The 27,450-nt window shown below is 38.8% G+C and overlaps 1 protein-coding gene across 1 annotated transcript in view; it reads left to right on the plus strand.

Moving 5' to 3' along the window:
- Pard3b (par-3 family cell polarity regulator beta) overlaps nt 1–27,450 on the plus strand; it is a 948,430-nt gene that overhangs the window by 476,393 nt on the left and 444,587 nt on the right. The window contains exons 6-10 of the mRNA XM_060368467.1: nt 12,045–12,131; nt 17,606–17,731; nt 19,136–19,494; nt 22,119–22,258; nt 24,079–24,207. Coding sequence (XP_060224450.1) covers nt 12,045–12,131; nt 17,606–17,731; nt 19,136–19,494; nt 22,119–22,258; nt 24,079–24,207 — 841 coding nt within the window. The remainder of the gene's footprint in view (nt 1–12,044; nt 12,132–17,605; nt 17,732–19,135; nt 19,495–22,118; nt 22,259–24,078; nt 24,208–27,450) is intronic.

The following is a 27,450-nucleotide window of genomic DNA, read 5'->3' on the forward strand; positions in this document are numbered from 1 at the left end:
TTTTTTTTTTTTTTTTTTTTTTTTTTTCAGAAAATACCAAGAAAAGTAGAACTGTGTAATGGGACACATTTCAGTTCAAACATGAATTAACTATTTCTTTCACCTGTTTTCTACATAAGATACAAGAACTTTGCTGAAAACCAGAGATGTCCAAATAATCCTAGAGGCTTCTAATACTCTTCTGCATCAGGATTTTGTTCATTGTTCATTTCTTTTTTTTGTTTTTAATTTTTATGCATTTTATTACACCACTGCCACCTTCACTCTCCTACCTCTGTCCTCTTCCAGGTCACCTTTTTGTAACTTTTTATATACCCCTCTCAAATTGATAGCTTCCTCATCCTGGTTAATTGTCGCTATTCATGTGTGTGCACATGCATGCACAGGCGCACACACACATAGAGACAATGTCTGTATCTGTTTGCAGGCCGAGGCATTTTTTGCTGTCTGTGTATATGGTTTCAAAACTAATCCCTCTGTAATGCACAACCAATGAGGGCTCGCATGCATCCCTTGGAGAAGTCAATTCAATTCTCCCTCTCTCACCAGTCAAAGGCTGCCTGTAATTCCTTATCTCCTGATATTGCCACATGTTATGGTCTCGTTTACGCAGGTGTGTCTAGGGGAGATGATTTTACACTAGACTTCTTGATATGCTGGCTCCCACAATCCTCTGCCTTCTCTTCCTTAATGGTCCCTGAGTCAGAGAGTCAGGAACTGTGCTATCGACGTATACATGGGTCTGGCTCACCACAGTTTGTTAATATCTGCATCGCACCTACTTGTGGCTCCCTGCAACAGTCTCCCCTTGCTGCCCAGAGAAGCTTCTTTGGTGAGGGAGTGTGAGCTACACTCCTTTGTGAGCATAAGGATAAGATCTAGAATGCAGTTAGGAATTATGCTGGTCTAGCAATGTGCCTGGCTAGCTCTCATCCAAGGTCTCATCCATGACCTCACTACCCCCAGGAGGTTGGCTAGGGTTCCCGTGCCAGGCCTCATTTCCCTCCTGGGCAACCAGGATTTTTAAATTGCTTTTCTTGTCTTTGCCTTGCAGTTTATAGAGCTCTCCAGAGTTCTTTGTGTTTGAGTGTTTTGCTTTCCCAATGAGCACTGTTGTGGGTTGTGTTTATACAACCTTACAGTACTTTACTTGGTGCTTGTAAAACGAATTTGCTTCTTCACCCAGGATTGTTCACATTATCAGGGAAAGTGGCTCATTATGTGAAGTCAACTCATTCTTCTTAGTACTGCTGTCTAAGGTCACAGCTATAGGCACTGCCTGGTTGTTACAAGCCTTCTCCCTCTACTCATCCATCTCTCCTTGTCTTAGCTTCTGGTTTATAAAATGGAAATAGTAGGGTTGGGCAATAGTTCAGTTGGAAGAGTGTTTGCCTAACACGCATGAAGCTCCGGGTTCCTTCAGTCCCTAGGACCATACAGGCCAGGAGTGGTAGCCCACCCCCAGAGTCCCAGCTTGGAGAGAGCTCATACTTAGAGCTCCAGCATGTGAGAGGTGGAGCTAGGCAGTTGAACATTATCCTCCATGACGCAGCTGAGTTCAAGGCCGGCCTTCAGAACACAAACACTTAACTCAAAACAAGAAAATAAAACCTCTTCAGAATGTTGACATTAGGATTTTTGTATTACTGTTTCCAACTTTAATACATGATGACATATATGAAGTACCGTGAAATGTGCTTGGGTCCTAGAGAGCCTTGTTTTAGAGTCTATTGCTATTGATATCATTAGCATTTTCTTTTTGGCAAATTTATTATTCCTATATAAAACTCTTGGGATCAGAATAATTTCAGATTTTAGAGTTTTTTTTTAATTTTGGAATATTTATGTACACAGTACTGGTTGAGTATGCCAAATCAAAAGCAAACAAAACAAAACAAAAACAAACAACAAAAAAACAACCCCAAGATCCTGAAAAACGCAAATCTTTTGGAGCATTATGTCAGTGCTCAAAAAGTTTCATATTTTGAAGCATTTTCAGTTCGGAGATTTTTAGATTGGGGAGGATCACCTTGTATGGTTTACATTATTGTCATTGTTTTCAAAAAGATGTTTCAGTTTGGCATAAAGAAAGTAAATTTGCATTTCTCCATCAGTAACTCTAACAATAGAAAGTAAATCTGCCTGTTGGGCACGGTAGCACAAGCTTGGAACTCTGAGTTCAAGCACAGCCTAGCTGTCCAAGACAGCTAGGGTTATTACACAGAGAAACCCTGTCTCAAAAAACTAAGAAAGAAAAAGAAAGAGGGGGGGCAGAGAAAGAAAGAAAGAGAGAGAGAGAGAGAGAGAGAGAGAGAAAGAAAGAAAGAAAGAAAGAAAGAAAGAAAGAAAGAAAGAAAGAAAGAAAGAAAGAAAGAAAAAGATAGGACAAAAAAATATTTAGTCAGGAACATTTCCAGGCATCCACTTTTTAGAAGGTGGTATGTTTGTTCTTATACATTGCCACACTGGATAGAAAGGTTTTATTTGGCTTTATTTATTTATTTTACTATTAGCTTTGGTAAATGTTTCCCACCATCTTAGCACAATGCTGCATGGACAACCATCATATAGTAAACAATTGTTTGTTTTGTGTTTTATTATTTTATTTTATTTTTGGCGTTGGGAGAAAATTCATTCAGCCTTTTCTAGTTATGGTTACTGAGAAGATTATCAGGTCATTGAGGGACATGTCATGAATGACTTCTAAAAATGTATTTTTATCATATAATTTTCAACACGGACCATTTTATGTGTCTTATTGTTGCCTTTAGTAGGTTAAATACAATTCAGAACAACTAGCAACTAGAGACCTGATCCATAGCTACCACTCTGGTCTCTAAATCGACTGATTTGAGCATTATTTATGTGTACCTTTTGAGTCCTTGATTTGATTTCATGCTACAGAACCCACACAGGGAAACTAGTGCTGACAAGCATAGCTGGAATCTGTGCAGACCAAAATTAGAATATAGAGTGCAAATTCCCTGTGATTGCAGACTGGGAAGATCAGAGTGCCTCAGTTAAAAGGGGGGCGGGCTGCAGAGCACCCCCTCCTCTGTGCCACAATGCTCGCTGCTTTGACCTTGTGCAGGTAACCTTGAGCAGTGACCTTGAGCAGGTAACCACACCTGCTGTGGGCCCATGAGTGTGATCGCCACGTCACGTGTAGAAGATGGCATTTCACAGCCCTCCTCTCCATCACCACCTCTAACATTCTGTCTGCCTCTCTTGACACAACGTTCCCAAGGTTGGTGTTAGTGAAGCTATCCAGCTTTGTGCTGACTATTCAATACCTTATTCTTAGCACTTTGATGAACCGTGCATCTATTCACCGATTACCTCCCACTGTGAAGTGGCGGGCAGGTGGGTTTGGGGGACACTTCTTGGTGGAGGTTGAGGACAGCCTTAATGAGAAGCTATTGGCAAGTGAAAGAGTTTCTATTTGTAGGGTGTGCCACTGTCTTCGGTGAATGACTCCACACCCATACACATATAGACAGCAGTAATTAGACTTAACACAGTAGCAGAAAAGAAAGGCAGACAGACATGAAGTTGGGCGAAGAAAAGGTTGGTGGGGATAGGGGTAGATATGATCATATCACATTATACCAATGTATGATATTCTAAAGAATAAAAAATACTTTTAAAACATCCATATGAAATGTTGGCTATTGGGGGAAGCTTACAGAGTATACTTGTTTTAGGTGATGGGAAAGCCAAAGGTAGAAGCAACTCATAGCTGATCCATGTGGTCAGCTTCCTCATGCGGGAGAGAAGCCCTGACAGGCTGGAGAGCTTGGCAGAAGAATAAGACTTTGGGCTCAGTTCCCTGCAGCGAGCACAGACGATCAATAAATCTGTAGAGTCCATGTCAAAATGACACACACCTGAACATGCCCATCGTCATGGCTTCAGCCTTTGTCTCCTCTCCCCTAAGCTACCGCGGTAACTGCACATCTCCCCTCTCCAATGGGAACCTCTTCTTATTCCCTAATGGAGCCCACGTGTGAGGACTGAGTAAGATGCTCTGAAGCAAATTACTTCGCAATTCTTTCAAAACCCTTTGAATTAGATAAGGTCTAGGTTTTAACACCGGCTTTTCACCTTGCTACCTGGGCACTGTTGGGCTAGATACCGAACATCTCTAAAATATTTCCCTCGTGTGGAAAGTGACTTTTATGAGTGCATAGATTCTGTGAAGATTAATTAAGGCACATTACAGGCAGCTGACTTAGTACATTGCTAAATGAAAAGCCGAATAATTACTAATTGCTACTGCAAATGTCCTCGTCATTATTACACGTATTATAGTTCATTGTACCTCTGTATTATCCCAAATGAGAGCGAATCCTCAAAAGCATCTCTGTCACCCAGTACAGGTCTTGTAATATAAGAGGGATATATTTGTTAAGTGATTGACTGAATGGATAATGCAAATTGTTCAGTGAATCATCAGCAGAGCTATGAATTTAAAAGCTGGTAAAAGGGTGTTCTCCGTGTCTTATAATATGAATGTCCTGTGAATTACCAGTCCTCTCACTTTGATCATAAAATACAATAAAATAAAAAGCTTCACTTGGGTACTTTTCCTAAAACACTGAGATCATCCCTTTAAGTCACAACAGTATGTGAGAAGACCTTCCCTCTCCCTGATTTCCCTTGATATTTCTGACCTCACCTTGTTGCTCAGCTCCAGATTCCCAAGGTTACCTTTCCTAGACTTGCTTATTTTTCCATCACTTTCTATCTTTCCTTCTTTGTCCATGAGAGCCATCTAAAAGACAAGTAATTGGCAGAGTCCAGCTCAAAATATCTTGACACTCTCCCAACGGTTTCATGCTTTATTCATAAATAAGTGTTTGAGCCCATATTCATTCAACAGAGGATTGTTGCAACAATTCACCAATACCGGACTCTCCCTGGTAATTTCTCTTTTTTAGTTGTTTCCATATACAACTGCTAGGTAATTCCTTCTAAGCCACAGCAATTTATCACAGCGCTCCCCAATACCAATATTTTGAGTTCCCGCTTTCTATAAAATCAAGCATGAACCTTTCAGTGGGGCCTTGCCTGAGTAGTTATACATGTAGTTGCCAATAAAAACCTTTGGCCCTGATATGCTCACTCTGAGCCTTTATCCAAGCAGCTGCAAATATGACATGGGTGCTAAGACCTACTAACAACACTGGCCTGTTCTGATGTCTGTCCCAGCACCTGCCTAAGCGAGCAGGGACATGGCTTCCAGTGCTAAGACCCCTCATCCCTAACCATCCCCTGCCCTGGGACCCTACTCAAGAAGCTGTACGTGGGCAGTTAAGACCCTAGTGCCTCCCACCAGCTGCTGAACTCGAATCACCCTAACATCCCACAAATGAATCAAACTGAGCGTCAGAAAGACTGAGGACACATCCTACCTGACCCAACACTAACCGAGCGAAGCTCACAGCAGAATCAGAACCTACTTCTCATCCACCAAAGATCAGCTAGAAACTCACATCAAAAGATACAACCAACAACTCAACTCAAGGAACCAGGTTCCATCCCAAAAACATGATCAGTATGAAAAGCCAACATGTCTGCAGAGATCATCAGTCCCACAGCAATGGTTCCAGAGACAACATAGACAAATTTCTAGGCACGGAATTTAAAATATTTATTTTCATCTATGTATATATACCTTATCTGTGTATATATATATATAGAAGAACATTGACCAAAACTGAAGAAAGATATTCCTATGGGGGAACAAGAGACAAAAAGAACACCAAATAGACAGGACTGACGGTGGGGAAAACTTCCCATTCATATTATAGTTAAAACAAGAAATATACAGAACTACAACAACAAAATAACTAAACAATAACAGGGTCATCAACAGCTGCAAGAGGGAAGTCACAATGCACGTATAAAGCAATCCCTTAAACAGTAGCTTTCTCCCTTCCTAATGATGCAAAACTTTAATACAGTTCCTCATGTCATGATGACCTTAACATTAAAATTATTTTCATTGCTACTTCATAACTGTAATTTTGCTACTGTTGTGAATCATAATGTAAATATCTGATGTGCAGGATATCTGATACGCGATCCCTGTGAAAGGGTCTTTCAGTCCCCAAAGGGGTCTCGACACAGGTGGAGAACAGCTGCTTTAGAATGTTAGCTGGGTTCTTTTTTATCATTTTTTAATTAATGGAAATTTATTTTTAATTTTTTATTAATTACAGTTTATTCACTTAGTACCCAAAATGTAGCTCCCTCCCTTGCCCCCTTCCAATCCCATCAATAGCCATATGAGTTTGGAGCAAAGTACAAGTGCTAAATGACTATAGATACTAAAACAACCATACCTGGCCAAACTATCTGCCATAGTTGAAGGAGAAAGAACCTTTCTATAAACAGAGAAAAGAAATTCATGTACATCAAGCCAGCCTTATTGGGAAGAATACTGTGGCATGAACAGAAGGATAAGCACAGCCAAGAGGCTACAAGAAGAAAACAGAAAGAAAATGTCCTCCCCTCCCTGTCAAAACTCATAGGTTAACATCTTGGATTATTAAATAGTATCCATCTTTTTGTTGTCTTCAAGACACACGCATCCATGTTCAAGGACAGACACTGTCTTAGAATGAAAGGATGCATTACAAGTCAATGGAACCAGCAAACAAGCAGGCATGGTGTCCTGGTGTCTGACAGCACAGACCAAACCAAAACTAATCATAGGAAAAAAAGTCATTTCCTTCTTATCAAGGGAACAACACACCAAAAGCCCATCACAATTCTAAATGTAAATGCACCAAACCCTGGTGGTACCCAATTTCATAAAATATATACTACTAGGCATTAAAGTCCAGATCAGTCCTAGAACAGTAATGATAGGTGACCTCAATATACAACCTCCACCAGTTCATAGACCATCCAGACAAAAAGCAAACAAAGAAACATCAGCAGGCATAACAGATCAAACGAACCTAACAAATACCTAAAGAATGTTTTACCCAAACACTGCAGAAAACACATTCTTCTTCTCAATATTAATCCAGGTGTCTTTAAAAAAATCATCACATGTTGGGACATGAAGCAAATTGCAACAAATGTAGGATTATTGAAATAACTCCTTGTATCTTCTCCCCTGCTTTCTCCCTACTCCCGGACCCCCTCTTCATCCTCTCCCTCTCTGATATTATGGGCAATAAGTGTGTCCACAGGCTGTTCTGCTTCAGCACCTCATGCAGCTTCAAGCCCAGTGCCCTGCCTCTTCCTCGTCCCAGCTCACCTTTTCTAGTGCGAAAGAAGGTGTCCAGCAGGATACCTTCTCAGTGCTGAGGGCTTTCTGATCTCAGCTTACTCTCCTCATCCTGTGCTGTCTTCCTCCCATCTACGTGATTAGGCTCCTGTGTTTAGGAGCCAAAGGGATTAAGGACTCCTGCTCCAGGTCCCAGTTAGACTCCTGATACTGGATATGCTTCCACCTCCCTGTGCACTAGGTTACTCTAAAACGGAAGTGAGATAAAGTGTGTATGTATTTGATAAATGCAGATTATAATGTTCGGGAGCCAACAGGCACCTTACCTGCCAAATAACAGTTTGCACCGATATGGACTGTTATTTTTACTACGGGCTGATAAACCATAATACAAAAAGCTTAAAATCCCCAATTATCTGAATCTCAAAACTTTTCCAGTGCTGCTCAGATGCCAAATGAAGGTTTCACACTTCATTTCATATACAAAGTTATTAAAATATTGTAGGAAGTGATCTTGGACTATGAGTAAGGTGTATATGAAACCTAAATAAATTTGGTGTTTTATACTTGAGTACCGTCTGCTCTGTATATATTTATGGATGAGTAATCCAAACTCTAAAAACTCAGAGATCTGAAGCTCTTCTGAATCCAAGCATTCAGATACAGGACTTTCATTATTGTATAGCCCCTTTTCACTATTATTATCTTTTTCAACACTGTCTAATTGCTAATGTCTCAGGTACTTTATGGTTTTGGTTCTATTTTCTTGATTATTTGATTTTCATTTACAGAGCTTTCCCATAGCAGTGTCTGAGTTTGTGATAACTGAATTAATTAATACAATTCAAACAGATTAGTTAACATAACTCCTACTATGAAACTAGGAGAATTTCAGTCAGTGCATTTGTGCCCTCAAGATGTTTCCACATGGAGTAGAGTTCAGGGTCACCAGCAAAGCCTTCTTTAAGGCTTTCCTCTTCTTTAAGGCTTTCCTTTTCCACCCATTAGGATGGGTCTACAGCTCAGTCCCTGGACATACAAGCACACATCTTCTAAGCGTTTGCTAAGACCTTTCTTCTTTCCTCTCTCTGTAAGCAATATAGTGAAGGAGAGCACCCCTCAATCATGCAGTGCTTAACATTAAGTTTTACCCAGAAAATCAGTGGGAAGAATATGAAAACTAATAGATTTTTCCCTTAAAGCCCATAAATTTATTTGTTCCCTTAGAAAATGCTATAATCAGACTAGGTCCGATGACAGTCGTCCTATAATCTAGAAGCTGAAGTAGGAAGGCCACCAGGTTAAGGCCAACCTGGGCTACATAGTGAAAAGGTCTAGCTCAAAAAGAGAGAAGTTAATCCTTATAATCATAGTAACAGCACGAAGTTATCTATCCCGTGTAGATACATATGTGTGATGCATATGAGGGTATTTTTTTCTCTTTAAAACTAACATCTCTTTTGGGGAGGGTATAGCCCCAAATCTCAATGTCCCTTTGGCAGAAGTGAGAAAACTGAGGCATGGCATTTGGTTTAAATAACTCAAGACACTGGACTCATACACAGTTACCCTTCAGGGGAAAATTATCCCTTGTCTGTAAGCCTTTCTCTCAAAGTGAGACTGTTGAGTAATATTAATGTTGTAAAGCCTTTCCATTTATCTTGGGAATGAAGGAGTCAGACCTATAGACATCTGCAGCTCACATCTCATCATCTGCCTGAAGCTCTTCCTGGTCAGTAGAAACCAGTTGAAGCAAGTAGTAGAACTCTGGCAGAATAGCTATCCATAGTGAGGGTCTCATCTTTTTATCCACTGCCCTACAGCTTTTTCCTTAGTTCTGTTTCGTAGTTAGACTGACAGTGGCTGTTCCCAGTGATTCTTGAGTCAGGACTGGCACATGGACCTTCACATTCAGCTAGCTTAGCATTGGTGACCTAATGTTTATGAGTGTCTCCCAGAATATTGACCTTAGGGAGCGCTAACCACTCCTCTGTGCTGTGATCCTGGCTTCACACAGGCCACATTTTTGCCTGCTTCCAGGGTTCATTTTACTTTACACTTCTAGAGTATCCTTCTCACCTTGTTTCCTACAATCTTCACTCTCGCTCCACTCTACCACTCATGTGGCATGACCTCCATACTGTCCTCTGATCTTGAACAAATGCTCCCCAAGTCCAAATTTCACTCTGGGGTTTATCTAACCAAATAGCATTAGCATCATGTTTTCACATCTTTGTAAAAAAAAATCTTACCAAATTAGCTATATATTGAGGTATTTTGAGATAAATAAGAAAGTGTGCTGTCCCTCTTGGTGAGTTTATATCCCACAAGAGGTATACCTTCAGACATTTTTCTACAGCATCATAAAGAACTTGTAAAATAGTGTGTGTGAGATTCTTCTTTTATAATCGAAAAATATGTGAACTTATCTGTGACATCATATTTCAGATGCCTTTCTTTGCATTTTGAAACAGCTCATGGATGACAGTTTATAGAATTAGAGCATGATCTATCTAAAGATTTGAATGTTGTTTTTATTTAGCAGACCTAAATTTCTGTGAGTGTTTGTGTATTTGTCACAGTTTTAAAGTTTCAATTATACTATTTTTTTGAATGATAACCCTTTTTGAATACTCTAAAGGGTCTTAGGAATCTTCGTTGAAGAACTCTAACTGTTGTGTATTAAGGAAAAAGAAGTTTACTCTGGAATATAGAAAAATAGAATTTCATATGGAAATGAATTCTTAAAACTGCATCTTTTCCAAAATTTTAGTAGCTTTTAATAAAAACAAAACATAAGATTTACTTAGTTGATTATAAAAACACAAGATTAATAGTTACTAAAATAGTAATATGCATAAAATTTATGATATTTTACAAGAGAGGTTTTAAGTAGACCTCCATAAGTAGTTATAAAATAGAAAAAAAATGAATCCTGTGGAAGCCAATATCTATAAAAGCCATTTATGAGCTGAAATCTTGTAGTGTGCCTTAGACTAAACACTAATATTTTATAGTTTCTATATTAAGTGTGGGCCATATCCACTGGTATGTGGATACTTGATACATTTGTAAGGAGAAAGTTGTGTTGGTGGGCAAAACTCTAAACATTATAAAGAGAAAGATAATTATCATTTAGTGGTTTAAAGAAGAATTTATTCTCAGTTTTTAAACTTTTAATATCAGTATCATTGGAGTTGGTCTTCTTTGAATGCTTAAGTTCGATTTTAAATCTATTATTATATGAAAGTTACTGCATCAGATCATCAAAATCTACACAAGTTTCTGTGCCCTCTGAGAGTTCTGCTTTCAGGACTCACACTGCACATCCGTGTCCATCCAGGCGTACGTACGCTCATACACTTACCCATCCCTCCTATAGAAACACGTCCTTTCGTTCCATGTCATGATGCTAAGGTCTGGCTGGTCTCTGATTTTTTTGCAGGCCTCTTGTATAACCCGCTTGACTGAACAAGTTGGATGTATCAGCCATATCTGAATGACGATCATTTGAAATTTATTATAAGTTTTGAAATTGCATCTATCAGTTTTGAAATTGCATCATCTCCCTGACATCCTAGAAACGGTCTTGCCTTCATTTTATTTTATTATTATTATTTCAGTTCTTACTGATAATAGGATTGCAAGAAAGACACATTAGCAATAAGCCTAATCTACTGACTAGCATATATTTAATGTAGTTATTTTAGATTGCTGACAATTTAAAAAAAAATGCTTCATGCAGGGTGAATTCACCAGACGCTTTGTTTTCTTAATGCCAGATTTTTACCATTTTCAATTCTGGGTGGAAAAGTGTCTGAGGCAGCTGTGGCTCTTAATTTGACATCTAGTTTCAGGTCATTTTCACGTGAATGGAAAACAATAGAACCGTGTTTACAATTTCCACGAAGGGGATGCTTGCTCCAACCTTATCATTTTCCTCCGGCAATTTTGCCTTCTCTCTCTGGGATTAAAGGAACCAATAATTGTTCACAGTTATTATTTTTTCATCTTCACAAAAACTTGTTAGCTCCTCTCCCTGTGACTCGGAGGCTGCTAGTTCCGTCTACATTTCAGTCATATACAGTCGCCATTAGTGCTTCTCCCTCATCCTTTCCTTAATCCGAGCTGGGTTAGGCAGGTCAGACTTTCTATTTCTTTCTATAATACATTTTCTCGGTTTTTTGCAACCCCTCTCTCTGCCTTTAAGATAGAAAGAAAGAAAGAAACCAGGAGGTGAAAACTTGGAATTGTTCCATTGAGTACAACTGATGCAGGCTTTGATTTATATTGCTTCAAACATGCCCAACTGAGTTACCTTGTGGCTTTTCTGCCACTATAAACTGCAGTCCAGTGCATTTTCTAATAAATAATTTTATTTCACTTTAACCCTTTTCTGGGGGTGGGGGGAGAGAAACTCCCACATCAAGCCTAAGATTAGACAGACTAATTTTTATGTGTCTATGGTCTGTACAGTTGTTTTCAAGAACGTCTCATCAGGGAGAGATTTCATTCTGCGAACCTCTTTTAGTCTCTGTTGATTTGTGCAGATTAAGTGGGAAGCTGTTTTAATAGTGAGTTATTTCCCAACTTCCTTTTTCTCAAGAAAGATTCAAATAAGGAATTAAAGAGTCTTTTTGAGGTGCTTATTTTGGGGATCTTCTAAACATATTAACAAGCCCTGCACTCTCTGTAACTTCAGCACTTGATAACACTCAGGGAAGGAAGCTACGATGGGTTAAGGTACCTCATCAGGCTTTTACCTGAGACTCATTTGTGTTCCTGTTTTGCTCTGCCCCAGCGATATGACAAGAATGGTGGAGATTTCTGGGGAAGGAGACCCCCTGGGAATACATGTGGTGCCCTTCATTTCATCCCTGAGTGGACGGTAAGGTGACTTTCTTGTTTCAGAAGCTCTTGTTAATGAAAACCCTGACAAATGCCTTTACCAGGAGAGACTTAGGTGGAAATCCTCTTATTCAGATGGACTCCTTAAGTAATACTTTGGTTGGCATCATGCTTTAGCATCAGACTAAAATCATTTATTTCTAGGATACAGAGAAAAAAAGAAAGGGAAAAAAGTCATCCCAATTTCTCCACTTACAATTAATTATGAAGTACTTTCTTGGAGCATCCTTGAGAGTGACGAATAGTAAACAGGCTCCTTGGCAAAGATTTTAACATATTGTTAGACAAATGTCACAACTGAGTAGTTTCTTTTTTTTTATTTTTAGCATTATAAATTTGTCTTCAATGAATGAAGAAAATAATTCCAAATTCTTCATATATACAGAACTAAGAGTTATAAACATTTACATTCGAGTAGCTTATCAGCCACACACATACACACACACACACACCAGTATTTATTTAGTTATAGATGAAAATGTATCTTTCTGTTAGTTTTTTTTTCTAAAGTACAGTTCAGGCTACTGAAGACTATTCATTACATCCTTTTAGAATTTTAAAGACATTTGCTGATAAATCCATACTGGCAAATGCTAATTTAGATCGTGTTACTGTTTCTTGAAATCCATGACTGACTGGATATAAAATCTGTTTTGCTGGTGGGAATGAAAATGTGTGCTGCAAAGCTGGCATTACAGCTAGGATAACAACCTTCTGGAACTTCTGTTAGTTGCATGCCATCTTCACTAAGATGGCTGCCTGTCGTACTCCCTTGGTCCTAACAAGGGTCCCTAGAAACCTGGAGAAAAATCAGCTTTTCACCAATGGGGCATGATTATAACCAATTGCCCAAATCTACTTCCTTAAGTAGTCATTGAACAGTGAGAACATTTTTATTTTAGCCCAATATACCAAGGATCAGAAAAGCCCACAGATATATTTCTTTTGCCCTCATAGTCACTCAAAACTGAGATCTCTGACTTGTCCTCATTCCATTGCTCTTTCTAGAAGCACAATTTCCCCAAAGGTTATATAGTATTAATTTACTGGCTCTGGATATTTGCTCAATCCAGTTGGCCATATCAAAGGACAAGCAGCTTTAGTCATGATATTTGGGTTGGCATCGTCTTCAGCAGGTAGCCATCTGCTACCTGTAATTGCAAAGACGTCACGTTATTTTTCTCCCATATAACATCTGATGCCAAGCTCCTGCTGGAATGGACGGCCTCTAAAAAGAAATGAACCGAAAAGCCAGCGGCTCTTATCGTCTGGTTTCCTGTGTGTGCTAATAAGTGTGTTTATATATGTTATGGGTTATGCCAGAGGACAGACCGAGGTTGTTTTTGACAGACAAGGTGAGTATTTATTCAGTTCCCGTGAGAAATCCTAATGGCTTTTGGCAGAAGTGTACTGATAGAGCTTTGAGAAATACCAGAGTGGTTAAATTACCAGGCCCTGTAGTTTAATGAACCTGGAATAGAACATAGGATCTTTGCAATTTCCCAAAATGAAAAAAATATCCACAGTGACAGTCACCATCCTTCATTTTCAATTGTTCAGAAAAGAAGCTGGCCCTCCAGATGAAACTCCCCTTCTCTCACTTCAAAGAAGGGGACAGAATGTATTGATTTCCTCTGTTTTGCTTTGGGGTTCTGAGTCCTAGCACAAGTGTGGAAGATGAGTGGAGAGAGGATTTGACTGGGCCTCAAAGGAATTAATTCCAGTGTTCTCTTCACATAACCTCCAGCTAGTCCTCCAAACTCATCTGCAGTGAAAACCTACTTCACATTAAGGTTGTGGGGAATTAAGTGACATTAAAAATGTGTTAGCTCCTTGTAAAACCCACAAGCCATGAACGCATAAATTGTCAGTACAATGAGTATTTTGGATAAAGCAAAACAGCCTGATTCACAAATGAGGTTTCACTGTAAGTTCATGGTCAACTTGTACAGTAACTTGAAGAAATGGTTCTATTATTATTATTATTTTTTGTATCTACTACTGTTATAGAAAGGAAATTTAATTAAAATCCATTAAAAATCATATGGAAGTGGAGACATGAGCCAATAAAAGTTAAGAAGTAATGAGTACAGGCTGAAACAGCACACTTAACTCAACCCATGTGTCGCGATGTAACTGCCTGTAGAGCATGTCAGACAAGTGTCTGCCTTCATGCCGCCATCTGGTTTCACTGTGTGGGCACAGGGGCTTGCTTAGGTCACTGTGGTGTGCTTCGCTCTTAATCTCCTTCCCTTTATTAGTTTGTTTCATTCTTTTAAATTAGAATCTACATTTAATTCTTTAATAAGACTACCATAATTGGCTCTGCTTCCAGTGGTTTTTTTTCTTTCTTTTTTTTTTTATTATGAAAAATATTGTCACACCTGTTGCTGAACGAGAGCCTTACTCTAAGTTAGAACCATCTGCGTGAAGCCCCGAGGCCGCTGTACCAGCTGAAGTCCCAGTTATTCAGTGCATAGCAGAGGAGGGGCTGCTGGATTCAGCTGGAGTGGAGGGCCATTGGCTTTCCCAGTTGTGTTTGTTGCTTTTGGTGTTTTGTTTTGTTTTGTTTTGTTTTGTTTTTTGGTTTTGGTCTCTCTCTCTCTCTCTCTCTCTCTCTCTTTCTCTCTCTCTCTCTGAAAGGAAATAAGCACAAAACACAAACAAAATCACAATGTTTTATTTTTAAAATATCAATGGTAACTAAAAATTAAAAGGCTAATTTTTTTTTTCACTAAAAACAGATAACGCACTTCCTTCTTTTTCCATCATAACGCTAGCTAAACAGCCAAAGGTGGAGGAGAAGAAAGAGGTTCAGAGGGAGTGCTGGGCTGGCAGAGTGGAGAAGCCACAGGAGTCAGGGTGAGCTCGGGCTGCTCAGGATCAGGTACTAGGGTCTGAAGGGCTGACTCATCCTGCTGGGCAACTGGATTTTTAGCATCCTTTAACACTAGCAATGTACTGGTCGCTCGTCTCCTATGATCACACTGCAGTGTTAGCTGTTAAGGCCGGTAAAGATTTTATCTCGAATAAGGCAGCTATCACACCAGTGTGTAAAAGTAGACAACATCTCATAAGCTTTCTCACAGTGCTGAGGTGACATCATACTGCAGTGAATTTGCCCCTTTCAGATGATAGGGAGGGCAGGGCAGGACGGGTTTGTTGCTGGGGACCAAACTAATGAAATCAGTCAGTTTTACATTTTCCCAAAATTACCTCTGACACACAGGTTTTACAGTTGGGCTTATTCTGTCAATAAATTTTTCATGGAAAGTTAGGTTATTTAGATCAGTGAGGTTCACATAGCATGCTCCAGCTGTAATATGCTAGCTAAATTGCAACCCAGTGGCCCGAAAGAATTAATTCATCTCCCAAAATGTGAAATTAAATCCTAGGGAGTAACATTACATGACTGATGATGTACTGAATTAAATTAAAGGAAGACTTGAATGCTTGTTAAAAAAATATCACTTACATAAACCGGTTTATAACCACACGTGAGCCTCCTAATGGATCGTGTTATGGGGAAGCCACCGTAACAAAAATCTAAACTGTGAACGATCTGAGAGCAGTTTAATTTGGGAGAAGGCACGATTTTGATCTAGCTCTCCCTTTTTCATATCAAATAGTTTCACTTTAGTATTGTGCTGGGAAAGGGAGGTACTATGATAGGTTAGATTAATTCAGTAAAGTCCTAGAAGTCGGGGATGAAGCCTGAGACCCTGGCACACTTGCTCAGATGAGCTGGAGCCCTTCCTTGCGGTGGAAGGTGTGACCGCCCCTAACTCAGCAGCAGTGTACTCGGTCAGGTCACTCTGTTCACTGAACATTTCTGAAGGAGGAGCCTGAGAGCCACTGGGTGCACCCTTCCCATTGATACCTGGAGATGGTCTGAGCTCATTAAATGAACTGAGGCCGGAGGCAGAGGCTCAATTTCGTGGCCTCTCCAGACGGGAGGATCCCTTCCTCTTAGCTTTCATTACAGGATGCCCTTTTTGCATGGCTGACCTTATTATTCACACATAAAATGTGCTCATATTTTATTTAGATTTGAAATTTAGCGCAAAGGGACTATGTAATGTAGCACACAAGGCTCTTATTCAAAAGAGAGTGACTAAATGGAATAATAAGGGGATAGGGAACATGGAGGCAGCAGTTTCTCTGCCCCCAGCAGATACCCCTGGAGGCCCATCACTCTGTCTCTCCATGCCTATGCTATGCCACAAAGATAAAGGACTTCGCCAAAGTGGGGAATGGCAAAAATCAATAGAGATTCCATTTCTTGTGGTAGATTTAGTTTTGGCTTTATGAGAGTGATAAAGCATGCATGTGCAAACACACATATACACATGTGCTCATGCAGCCTGCGAGTGTATATCAGAATCTGTGGACTGAAGATATCAACAAAATCTTCTATCTGGACTAAGTATGTACAGACTTTTTTTAAAAAAAAAAATGTTATTATACTCTAAGCATTCTATTAGCTATTTCCACAGTACTCCCGTTGTATTGGATTTTGTGAGTAATCTAGAGATAATTAAAACGTACAGAAGATGCAAACACGATGGTGGTTTTCATAAAGGATTTGAGCATCCACAGAGTTTGGTACCCAGAGGGGATCTGGAAGAACTATATAGGAAATGTAACTGTTGTTTGCGATAGCTTCCTTTTTTTTATTTTCTTTCATTGTCTGTCCCCTCTCCCTTCTGATGCTGAACAAGAAGTTCAAAGCTCTGGGAGCCCCTGGTACCTCCCTGAATCTGAGGTTGGTATTGGTTCCTGTCCGCTCTGTCAGATCAGGCTCACTGCTGACACATGAAGCTCCCTCTTGATGGCAGGGGCCTCGCACCCAGTGTTAGTTTTTAAACCCTACTTTTCTCCAAGTTTACAACTTTTACTCTCCTTCTATACATAGATCTGGTCCTCCAACCTTCCTTGTTTTCTCTCATCCTGAGGATGGAGAAAACCCCTGACCAGGACTTGCCTCGGAGGCTCACAGATGTCCCTCTGAATAATAGGGTTTGAGCTGAAATGTTTGTTTACTTTTAAAAAAAATGACTAGAACGTGTAATGAAACTGCAAAACACTGCTGTGAGTGTCTAACCCTCTCCCATCACCAGCAGCAAGTCTCTCCCTGGCCACACAGACAGCCTGATGCCTGAAGTCAGGCTGCTCATCTTGGGTGGTACATTCTCCACCGAGCTATACTCATCTTTTCTAATATCACAGCAACATAGAAATGGGTTGGTATGTGTTTGTGTGTGTGTGTGTGTGTGTGTGTGGTGTGACTGTGTGTGTGTGTGTGTACAGGTATGTGTGACTTTGAAGGCTGAATAGAAGCATACTCTATTTAGTAAACAGAAACCGAAATTTATTTCTGAATAGCTGCAAGAGAAGAAATAATGAGCACACTGGTACTGAGGAGTTTTATTTCAACCTAAATGTTTCGTTTAGGATCCTAGGACTCTTCATCCGAGGCATCGAAGAAAACAGCAGGTGCAAGCAGGAGGGACTATTTCAGGAGAATGAATGCATTGTGAAAATCAACAATGTGGAACTCCTGGATAAAACTTTTGCTCAGTAAGCATTTTTCATTGTTTTATTTATCTTATTGATCTCTTGAATATTTATAATCACTACTGAGCTCAGTATGATCAAAATAATAGGTGGCTTGTCCTGCAAGTTCCCTTTCAGTAACCCTGACCAGCCATTTCTGAATGTGTTTTATGTTTTGACATACTCAGAGGTGGCCAACACATGTGCCTAATGTCTGCAGGGAGATTGAGCCATAGAATGCAGCAAGCCTTCCCGCCTGCAAGTCTTTCTGGCGCATCCAAGAATGAAGGGTTTTGTTTTTCTTAGGCTACGGGTCAGTTAGACTGGCATTTACTGGCTCTTTACACAGACAATTAATCCAGCTTATTAATTAACATCCTGATGTCAGTCTTCCTTAAACTGTAAAATTTGTGGGTGATGTCTATGAGGACTCAGTGAATAAGAGAAATTGTAAAAATTGAGATATTCTTCTTCAAGAAATCATCTTTCTGAATTATGAAAAATATTATGGGGAACACCTGTTTCTACACAGGAATTAGGACATACAGAATCCAGGTGCATCTAGATAAACATATTTATATATATTGATATGCATTGAAATTGTGCAGGGCTTCAAAGTTAGGCAAATAAGCAATGGTAATCTTTATTAATAACCAGGAGCCTATCTTGCTTCTGAGTCAAACTGCCCATAACACAGCATCTTTCTGGCCATTCCTTTTTAATATTGGGGCCTGGTGGTTACCAGTAGAAGGTTATGAATCATTGGAGGCTGCTTAGGGGTAGAAAGAAGTGACATTTTTCTAAAACAATTTATTCCATTCAGCTATTGTTGGACAGAATTATGGTAATTATTAATATGTTATTTGCATATTTTGCCGCTGTTTTGCGAAGGGTAGGCAGTTTGATAATCCCTGTTTTACAAGATTGGAAACTGAGTCTTAAAGGACAGAACTGAGTCAAATCTGACTTGGAGTCAAGTAAAAAAAAAATAGCCTATTAATAACCTGATTTTAAAATTAAGATTTTAGTTCGCTTTTAACATGTGCTTCATTAATTAATTCTGGGTAGGCCTTCATATTTACAAACACTTAAAAGCTGAGAGTTGCCAGTTAAGTTTTTCGGTCTTTCCAAGCTTCCACTTGAATTCGTTAAATGCAAGTGAATCACATTTACTTTATGTAGTTGTTAAGAAAAATACGCAAGAGGAGTACACACAGTCCCCGTTCATCTGTAACCGCTGCGGAGGCCCCTTGATGGGCAGGTCATCCATACTGAGTGGACACTCGATGGCGGAGTCAGGCTGTAGTGGCGATCCCAACACCCCCTGTACTTACGCTACCAGGCTGCGTTGGTTGCCCAGTGGCTGGGTACCTTAGAAAGCGCTGTGTCAGGACCCAGCAACGTTCTCTGTTCTTTCACGCTTTCAAGGGCTCAGGACGTCTTCCGTCAGGCGATGAAATCCCCCAGCGTGGTCCTCCATGTGCTTCTGCCTCAAAACCGCGAACAGTATGAAAAATCAGTCATCGGACCCCTCAACATCTTTGGCAACAGTGACGGGGCTTCAAGAACCACGGTCCCACCTCCTGCCCCTGGGAGACCAGGACTAAAGGCGGTAAACCTAACAGGAGCAAACGGCCCTGAAGCGGAAGACGCAACCTCCCTGCAGCAAAGCAAGAGCCCCCGAGTTCCAAGACTAGGGAGAAAAGCATCCTCTCCCTCACTCTCCCCTCTCATGGGGTTTGGCAGCAAGAAAAATGCAAAAAAAATTAAGATTGACCTAAAGAAAGGTAATTACTAAATTATGCCTAATAGCATTCTATTATTGTACCATGTAAAACTGGTTAAGAGAAATGCATTAAGGTTAATTTATTTCATTCTCTTTTTATTTAATTGTATCAAAGAATAGATTTGAGTGTATACTTGGATAACTTCATTAAAAAAAAAAAAACCTGTAGTACTTTTACATTTTTTTCCTGCAAAGTTTAGATTATTTGAAACCAGAAAGCAGTGAAAACAGTAAGGAATAGAGAGAATTGGTGCAGAGTTGATAAGCAGCATTGTGTGACAGCTCGATACTGAGGAGGCAGAAGAGGTTAATTATCTTCATTTAGAGCACAAGTGAGTGATTGTTTTTTCTTCTTCTTTTTTTTTTTTTTTTTTTTAGCATCTTTTAGGCCAGTTCAACAATATGGCCTCCGGCTCTGTAGAATGGTTTTGTACCAGTGCAAGGGCTACTCTTCAGATAGAGTCAAGATAATCCTCATTTCAAGACTATGTACAGCCTTTCTTAAGCTGTTTCATCTCTGTCCATTTCCAGCACGAAGCAATTGTCCTGGGCCATGTGTGTACATGCGTGTTGGTGTAGCATTACACGCATGCTCATGTACCCATGCACTGTTGTGCTCCTTTTCATACTCTAACCTCCACATGATAGTCCCTCCTCCAAAATCCTGGGGTTTTTAAAGCCAGTTCAACGGCTCTAATAGGCTTATTTTTTCTAAATCACTGAATTAATAATTTAATGGCCACCAGGAAATTTTTAAATATTATTTGTGAATTTCAAAAACAAACAGCATGTATATTTCATTAGGATGTAGAAATTATTCTGAAAAAGATTTCTCTGATCAAAATTTCATTTACTTATAAAAATCTTATCCTGGGAACAAAGTAACTTGAGAAGAATGCACAGAGTTTGATGTGCTTATTTGTAAATGCATTACAAACAAGTCATGCTCAGATGCATTATTATGTACCAATAACCCAGCTATGTGTATGGGTTAGGTGCTTTGAAAATGAAGAGCTGAAAAAAATAAAGACTGTCACAGAGTCAGGAAAAGATGCTCCAAAGAAGGGAGCAGATCAGCAAGGGTTTGCTGCCTCTGTCTAAATGTGAAGGCGCAATAGGCTCGCCTTAATAGAGAAATGGTTGTAGGAAGGAAGAAAGAAACATTACAGTTTTTGCTGAGGTCTTCAGCCAGGGCAAATTGCATACTGAAAATGTCATTGACTGAAATTAGAATTTTAAGTAGATGAGACTATTTGATAATGGCAGTATCTGGATTGAAGAAGGAGCGACATAGCAATGTTTGAAATATTCATAATTACATTCAGGAGACAGAAACACAGAGATACAGAGAGATGGATAGGTGAGAGGAGAGAGGACAAATGAACCACCCAGATGCTAGCTCCATTCTATAAGGAGATGGTAATAACAAGGAATCAAAGATCTGGTCGAGGCAAGGGTGACAAGAGGAGAATTTGGCCATATACAGATTCTTGGGCATCATCTGTGTTTATGTGGGAGAACACTGATGTGAGTTCTAGATTGACATACATGGTGGGATGAGAGAGGGAGAGAGATGAAAATAAAAATATTAAGATTAAAGAAAGAGTTAATTTCTGAAAGTCATAACAAGAAAGTATCAAAGATTGACAAGAAATAAGGGCAAGTATGGAAAGGGTTATAGGAAAGTGTCTATCAACTTATTAATGCTATAACAAGGGTTATGAAATGGGAAAGGCTTGTTTGGGCTCAGGATTTTGGAAGTTTCAGTCCAGGACTTGTTGACAAATTGTTTTTGGACTTATGCCAAAACTATGGAGCATGATGGGAATATAGGATAGAAACGCCTCTCACCTTCTAGCAGCCCAGAAGCAAAGATAGGGAAACATGAGGGCCAGAAGGTCATAGCCCCTTCTGTGGAAATCCCCTAATGACCTAATGCCCTTCTACTGAGCCCCATACCCTATGGTTCTCTCATGTCCCAGTGTGTTACAGGCTGGCGGCCACCGTCTTTGAAGAATTCTTATCCAAACATCATTACTTTATTCATGATAAGAGCTTCAAGAAACACTAAGAATGAAGTAGAGATTATTTACAGTTGAGAAATCTGCATATATCTTTAGACAAAGTAAAAGGGAGAAATTGGAGATTTAGGAGAACTGGAAAGGGACACCCAGACCCTTTGGGACAAGACAGTAGCTACAGCAGGAAAGCAATCAGGACACAGAGGGCTGGGCCACAAACTACTCAATTGTTTGAGAGACTCAAAGAACCCCAAAAGAGGAAGTCATCTGCCTGGGAAGAAAGATGAAGGTGGGAGGTGGATTGCTGCGGAATCAATACTTTGGCCATATGGATGAGATGCATTGTCTTGTAAAACCTGAGTAAACAAATGTATTATGTGAATATGTCACATCCTAACTTCACTTTGATGCTACCATTGCCTGTTTAGCGCTGTAATCTTTATTTAGAACAGGAAAGCTAAAGCCTACATAAGCTCTCCTACATCAAATGTAAATAATTTACTTGGTCTACTTTAGTATAAGGTAGGAAGAGTTTACTAAAGGAGTGGATGGAATGTTACCCATGCTTAAGGTGACAGTGCATTTTTCTGGTCTTGCATGCTAGGCCCTGAAGGACTTGGTTTCACTGTGGTGACCAGAGATTCTTCCATACATGGTCCTGGGCCCATTTTTGTAAAAAACATCTTACCAAAGGGAGCAGCAATAAAAGATGGCCGCCTGCAATCAGGAGATAGAATTTTGGAGGTAAGAATTGAAGTTAATGTCTTCAGTAAAATATTTCTTTATTTTTTTAATTTTTATTTTTTTTAATTTATTTAAGTAAATAAATAGACGTATATAGTAAGTAGTCAGTAGCTCTCTCTTGTTGGTCGGGTACCATCCAAAACCACTGTCAACTGCAGATGTCTGACTCTTTTATGTAAATGGCATTATATTTGCATATATTTGATACCTTAAATTATCACTTAGTCCAGACTGAGCAGGTTATTTTAGCAATTTATATTACATGCATATATATTATACAAGTATTATATTAACATAGTAATATATAGTATATGATAGTATATGCATGTAATAATAATGAAAAAAGAAGGGAAGGTTTGAAGAAACAGAAGGGGAAATGATGTAATTATAATATCAAAAATAAAAGAAAATGATCACCTAGATGATATATAATATCTAACACAATCCAAATGCCATTTCAACACTTATCCTGTCTTGTGTAGAAAATGATGACAAAAAAGTTTGTCATGTTCAGTACAGATGCAGCTCTTTCATTATTTTTGACCTGGTTGATTAAATTTTAACTATCAAATTCACAGATATTGAGGGCTGACTATATTACTGTTTAATTTTTAATTTAACATATATTAGAAATTATTACATTTAGAGAAAATAATGACTTCAATTATGAAACTAGTTAAAAAGGATCCTAACTGTGCATGTCCCCAAGAAGGTCAGAGATGTGGGACCAAATAACCAAATAATAATATTTTCCTATCTTATTTCTTTTACCTGCGATAAACGAATTAATATAAGTATTTACTAAATACTTTGTTGGAGCTAACAATTTCATAGTCTCATCCAAGTTTTTGTAGTTGTTTCTTCAAAACTTTGAGAAGTCTTTTATTGACACTGCCAGACCCAAATCAGCATTGCTTGTACTTAACCAAGAATAAGAATGCTGAGCTGGTTTTGCATGGAGAATTATTTAGAATGCCCCAAATCTGAGGCTTGTTGCTCCCATTTATTTCTGTCCAATAACATTATCCTCTCAATAAAGAGCTCTGGTCAGGCAATCTGCTGGGAAATCTTGTTTGAGAATGGCTGCTTTTAAATCTGTATCATGAAAAGTAGTTTTCAAAACTTTTTCACTGAGAATGTATGTTTTGGAAACAGTTTAGCACTTCATGTGGTTCTAGATCACAAAGGATGCTCTGACTGACAAATGAGGCTCTGAGTCTAATTTCCAGTAACCTATGGTAACCTGATAACATCAGTTTTCTAGACAAAAGGAATATTTAGAATTATACCAAAACACTTGTATTTCCAGAGTAAGTTGCCATGTGATAAATAATTCACTTCTGCCTGGTATATTGCAATCCACTTCATACATATTTGACGAATTAATTTCTGGCGCTTTTCAGTCTGATTTTTTTTTCCCTTGTAAAAATGTGATGACTTAGGAAAATTGCCAATATAAAATAATTTTCTGATTGAGTTTGTCTAGTATCAAAATTATGATGGTCGTTTTATTATTGAAAATGTATGTGTTTGCCCATGTGTTTAATATCACTTCTTCAGAGATTCATTGAATTTATGAACCCATTTGTTGTATACTTTATTCACAACACAGAACTTAAAAGACAAATGAACAAAAACACTGAGGACCTGGGCTGTGCATAGTAGCACATATCTATAATCCCAGTGCTCAAGAGCTCTGCCAGAAGTATCTGAGTTCGAGGACAGCCTTGGCTACACAGCAAGGCCTGTCTCTGGTAAAAGAGTGGGAGGGTGGTAGGAAATGCTCTGACTGTGGTTGTACATATGATTCTGCTTATTAGGTGAATGGCAGAGATATCACCGGAAGAACTCAGGAAGAGCTGGTGGCCATGCTGAGGAGCACCAAACAGGGAGAGACAGTATCACTGGTCATTGCCCGCCAAGAAGGGAGCTTCCTACCCCGAGAGCTGGTAATGTTCAAACCTCTGTCTCCCTGAGCTTTTAGTGCAAAGATTAGCATCTTTATGGCACTCATGCTAGTTGAGTACTGACATTAAATTATGGCCTACTTTTATGACAAATATTGGGTATGGGGGTGCTGTCTTATTTGGTGTATCAGACTTGTAGAACTGTTGATGCACTGAGTGGATGTATATCTACACCGAGCCTTGAGAGCACAAACGCAAATATACTTTAGTAACAAATAGCTATCTGAGTAATTCAGTAAAATATACATTGGGATCTTTATGAGCAACATAGTTTATAGATCACCTTTAGTGAGTTTTAGAAGAACCATGTTCTTAGAAGACATTGGTAATTGAGGAAACTGGGTGAAGAATATGCAGAATAATGTAATTTTTCTTGAACTCTACATATGTTTTTAAATTGAAAGTTAGTAAATAAGTAAAAGAAAAATAACTCAAAAGGAAGTAACTCAGTGGGCACTGGGCTTCTTATTCACTAGCCTGTAGATCTAATAGGAGCATTGTTCGTTCATAGGGACTTACTGCACAGATTTTATATATATGAAAGTGTCTGCATTATTAGGTTTCCATATGACTTTCTCAAAAAGTCTTTAGAGTTAGTTTTCCCTTTCCATTCTCCCTCCTCAATCCTTCCAGCCCCACCCTGTTTAACCCTTCCAATTCCACTATTCTTCCCTGCCCCTTTATATACTCTTAGTATATCTTCCTTCCCTTGAACACACCCCTGATGACACATACACACGGCTACCCCATGGTTCTTTAATACTTTCTTGACCTCTGTGGATTTTCCATAGGAAACACACCAAGCCAAAATTTAAAGCTCATATCCACATATGAGAGAAAATATGTGATATTTGTCTTTTTGGATTACCTCACTCAGGATGATACTGTATGATGTTTTTATTTATTAATAAAAGTTCCATTCATTTAATTGAAAAGCTTATAATTTTGTTTTTCTTAGCAGATGAATAATATTCCATTGCATAAATGGGCTACATGTTCATTATTCAACAGTTGATGGATATCTAGGCTGTTTACAAGTCCTGAGTTTTGTGAATAGAGTAGCCATTAACAGAGATGTGCAAGTATCTCTGTACTAGGATATAAATGTTTTGACATAGCTGGATCATATGATAGATATATTTTATCTTCTAAAGGAAGCTTCATATCATATCAATAATGGCTGCAGTTTTCATTCACAGCAGCAGTGAATAAGTACCCCTATTTTTCCATATACATACCAACATTTATTGTCATTTTTTTAATCTTAGTCATTCTGACTGTAGGAGATGTTGGCCATTGGGGCTGCATAGACCCACAAGCATTATAGAGTATTGCCATTACTCTCAATTAACCTCCAGAACTTGGCAGTAAGACCCTATTGCTGAGGATACCATATATTTGAGTAACAGAATATGAGGAAATCAGTTTGCTACTAACTTGGAATGTCTACTGGCTAATTTCCATAGCTGTGAGAGGTGCATGCAGCCAGAGGAGAAAAATAATCATTGGTCTTCCCTGTCTATGATCCTGTGACCTGTAATAATGAATGACCTTGCAAAACATGTCCTGTAGTGATTGTTTTAGGAGTAATTAACACTTTCTGATTTGATTAAGTTCTGCTCCATAGGAAGGAACCCATATCTGACAATAGTAGAACCTGTGTGTACATAGATCATAGACCCTAGGGAGGAATTTATTACTATTCTAAGTGGACATAGGATTAAACTGGCTCCTAAAAATGTATTGTTATGCCCATAGATTAGTGCATCACTCAGCTCTCATCAAGAAGCTGGCCAACATGCAGAGAAGAGACTTCAGTATCCCTAGCCCCAAATGGAACATCTGTGTCACACATCTCCCCACAAGGCTCAGGGGACATTGCAGAGGAGAAGGGCAGAAAGATCACAGGAAACGGAATCAGTGGGTGACATAATGGAATAGTAAACAGAGCAGTTACACATGGGAAGTCACAATAGAATCAGTGGGTGACCACATGTGAAGTCTCAACAGTTCTGACAGCATGCACAACACCCGTGCAAGCTCAAGTCAGAGAAAATTCCATCATGCAAGGGAGAATGGGATGGGAAGTTTTACCCCTCCCGAATAACTGTTGGCAATTGATTGCTTCTTGGAGGGAATAAATTTTCTTCAAGGGTAAGACGGCCATGATCCAGGGGTTATCCCTATATCTAAGAGTATCTGAGCAAGAGAAATTGGAGCTGTTGGACTTTTGAAGAAATTGAAGAAGGGAAAGGAAAAGAAGAAGGTGTAGGAGGAGGAGGAAGAAGAGGGAGAAGGAAAAGAAAAAGAGGCAAAGGAGGAAGATATGAAGTTGGATAGTTAGGAAAGTAGGGGTAGATATGTGAGGCATTCTGGGAAAGGGTGATCAAAATGTAAAATTCTCCCTTTAGTCAGAGATAAGTCATTAAAAAATAAAAAGCTAATTTTTTGGCAGTGGATATGTGCATAAGATATATTTGATACTAAGAGTATAAAATTTCATGTGAAGCTGCACAGTCATTCAGAATGCCTCTTCTAACAGGCATCGGTACTTACAAAATTGTATAGACTTTGGGTCTGGTTAATTTGTGTGTGTGTGTGTGTGTGTGCGTGTGTGTGTGTGAAGTTTTTACTTATTGATGTTTTTATTATAAAGTATGTAAAATTACTTTTAAGAATACTTTTCTAAATGATTAATAAAATATTACTTTAAAAAGAAAAATTTTAAATCAATGGAAATAAAAATACACCAAAGTCTTCAAAATGGACATGAAGATTATGAAGAGGTTATTAGAGCACTTTAATTACACTGGATGAAGAAATTGAACCTAGTCTAAGCTCTGAGGGAGGTGTTGTAGGAAGAGAATTCATTAAAAATGAATTTTCTCCTACCCAGAAATTACTTATCTAGTAAGTTTTTCTAATTTGATGATCAAAGATGTATAAAAATTCATGTACAGTGACTTTTCCCCTCATATAGCATAAAAATATGTCTGATGCTGAACAGCTCCAAGCTGTTGGTTAGATAAATAACTCGATATTTCTCCATTGAAATATAATCAGTGACATAAAATGGTATTTATTGAAGAATTGTTTGTAATTTGAGAAAAATCTATGGCACGATTCTAATTGACATGTATAGGGGATAAAAATTATATATGGAACATTAGCAAATTAAAGCCTTAAAAAAATAATCTAGAAGAAATACACATAAAATGTTGGAGC

Source organism: Meriones unguiculatus, chromosome 15, assembly GCF_030254825.1.
Source record: "Meriones unguiculatus strain TT.TT164.6M chromosome 15, Bangor_MerUng_6.1, whole genome shotgun sequence".
NCBI classification, from domain to species: Eukaryota; Metazoa; Chordata; class Mammalia; order Rodentia; family Muridae; genus Meriones; species Meriones unguiculatus.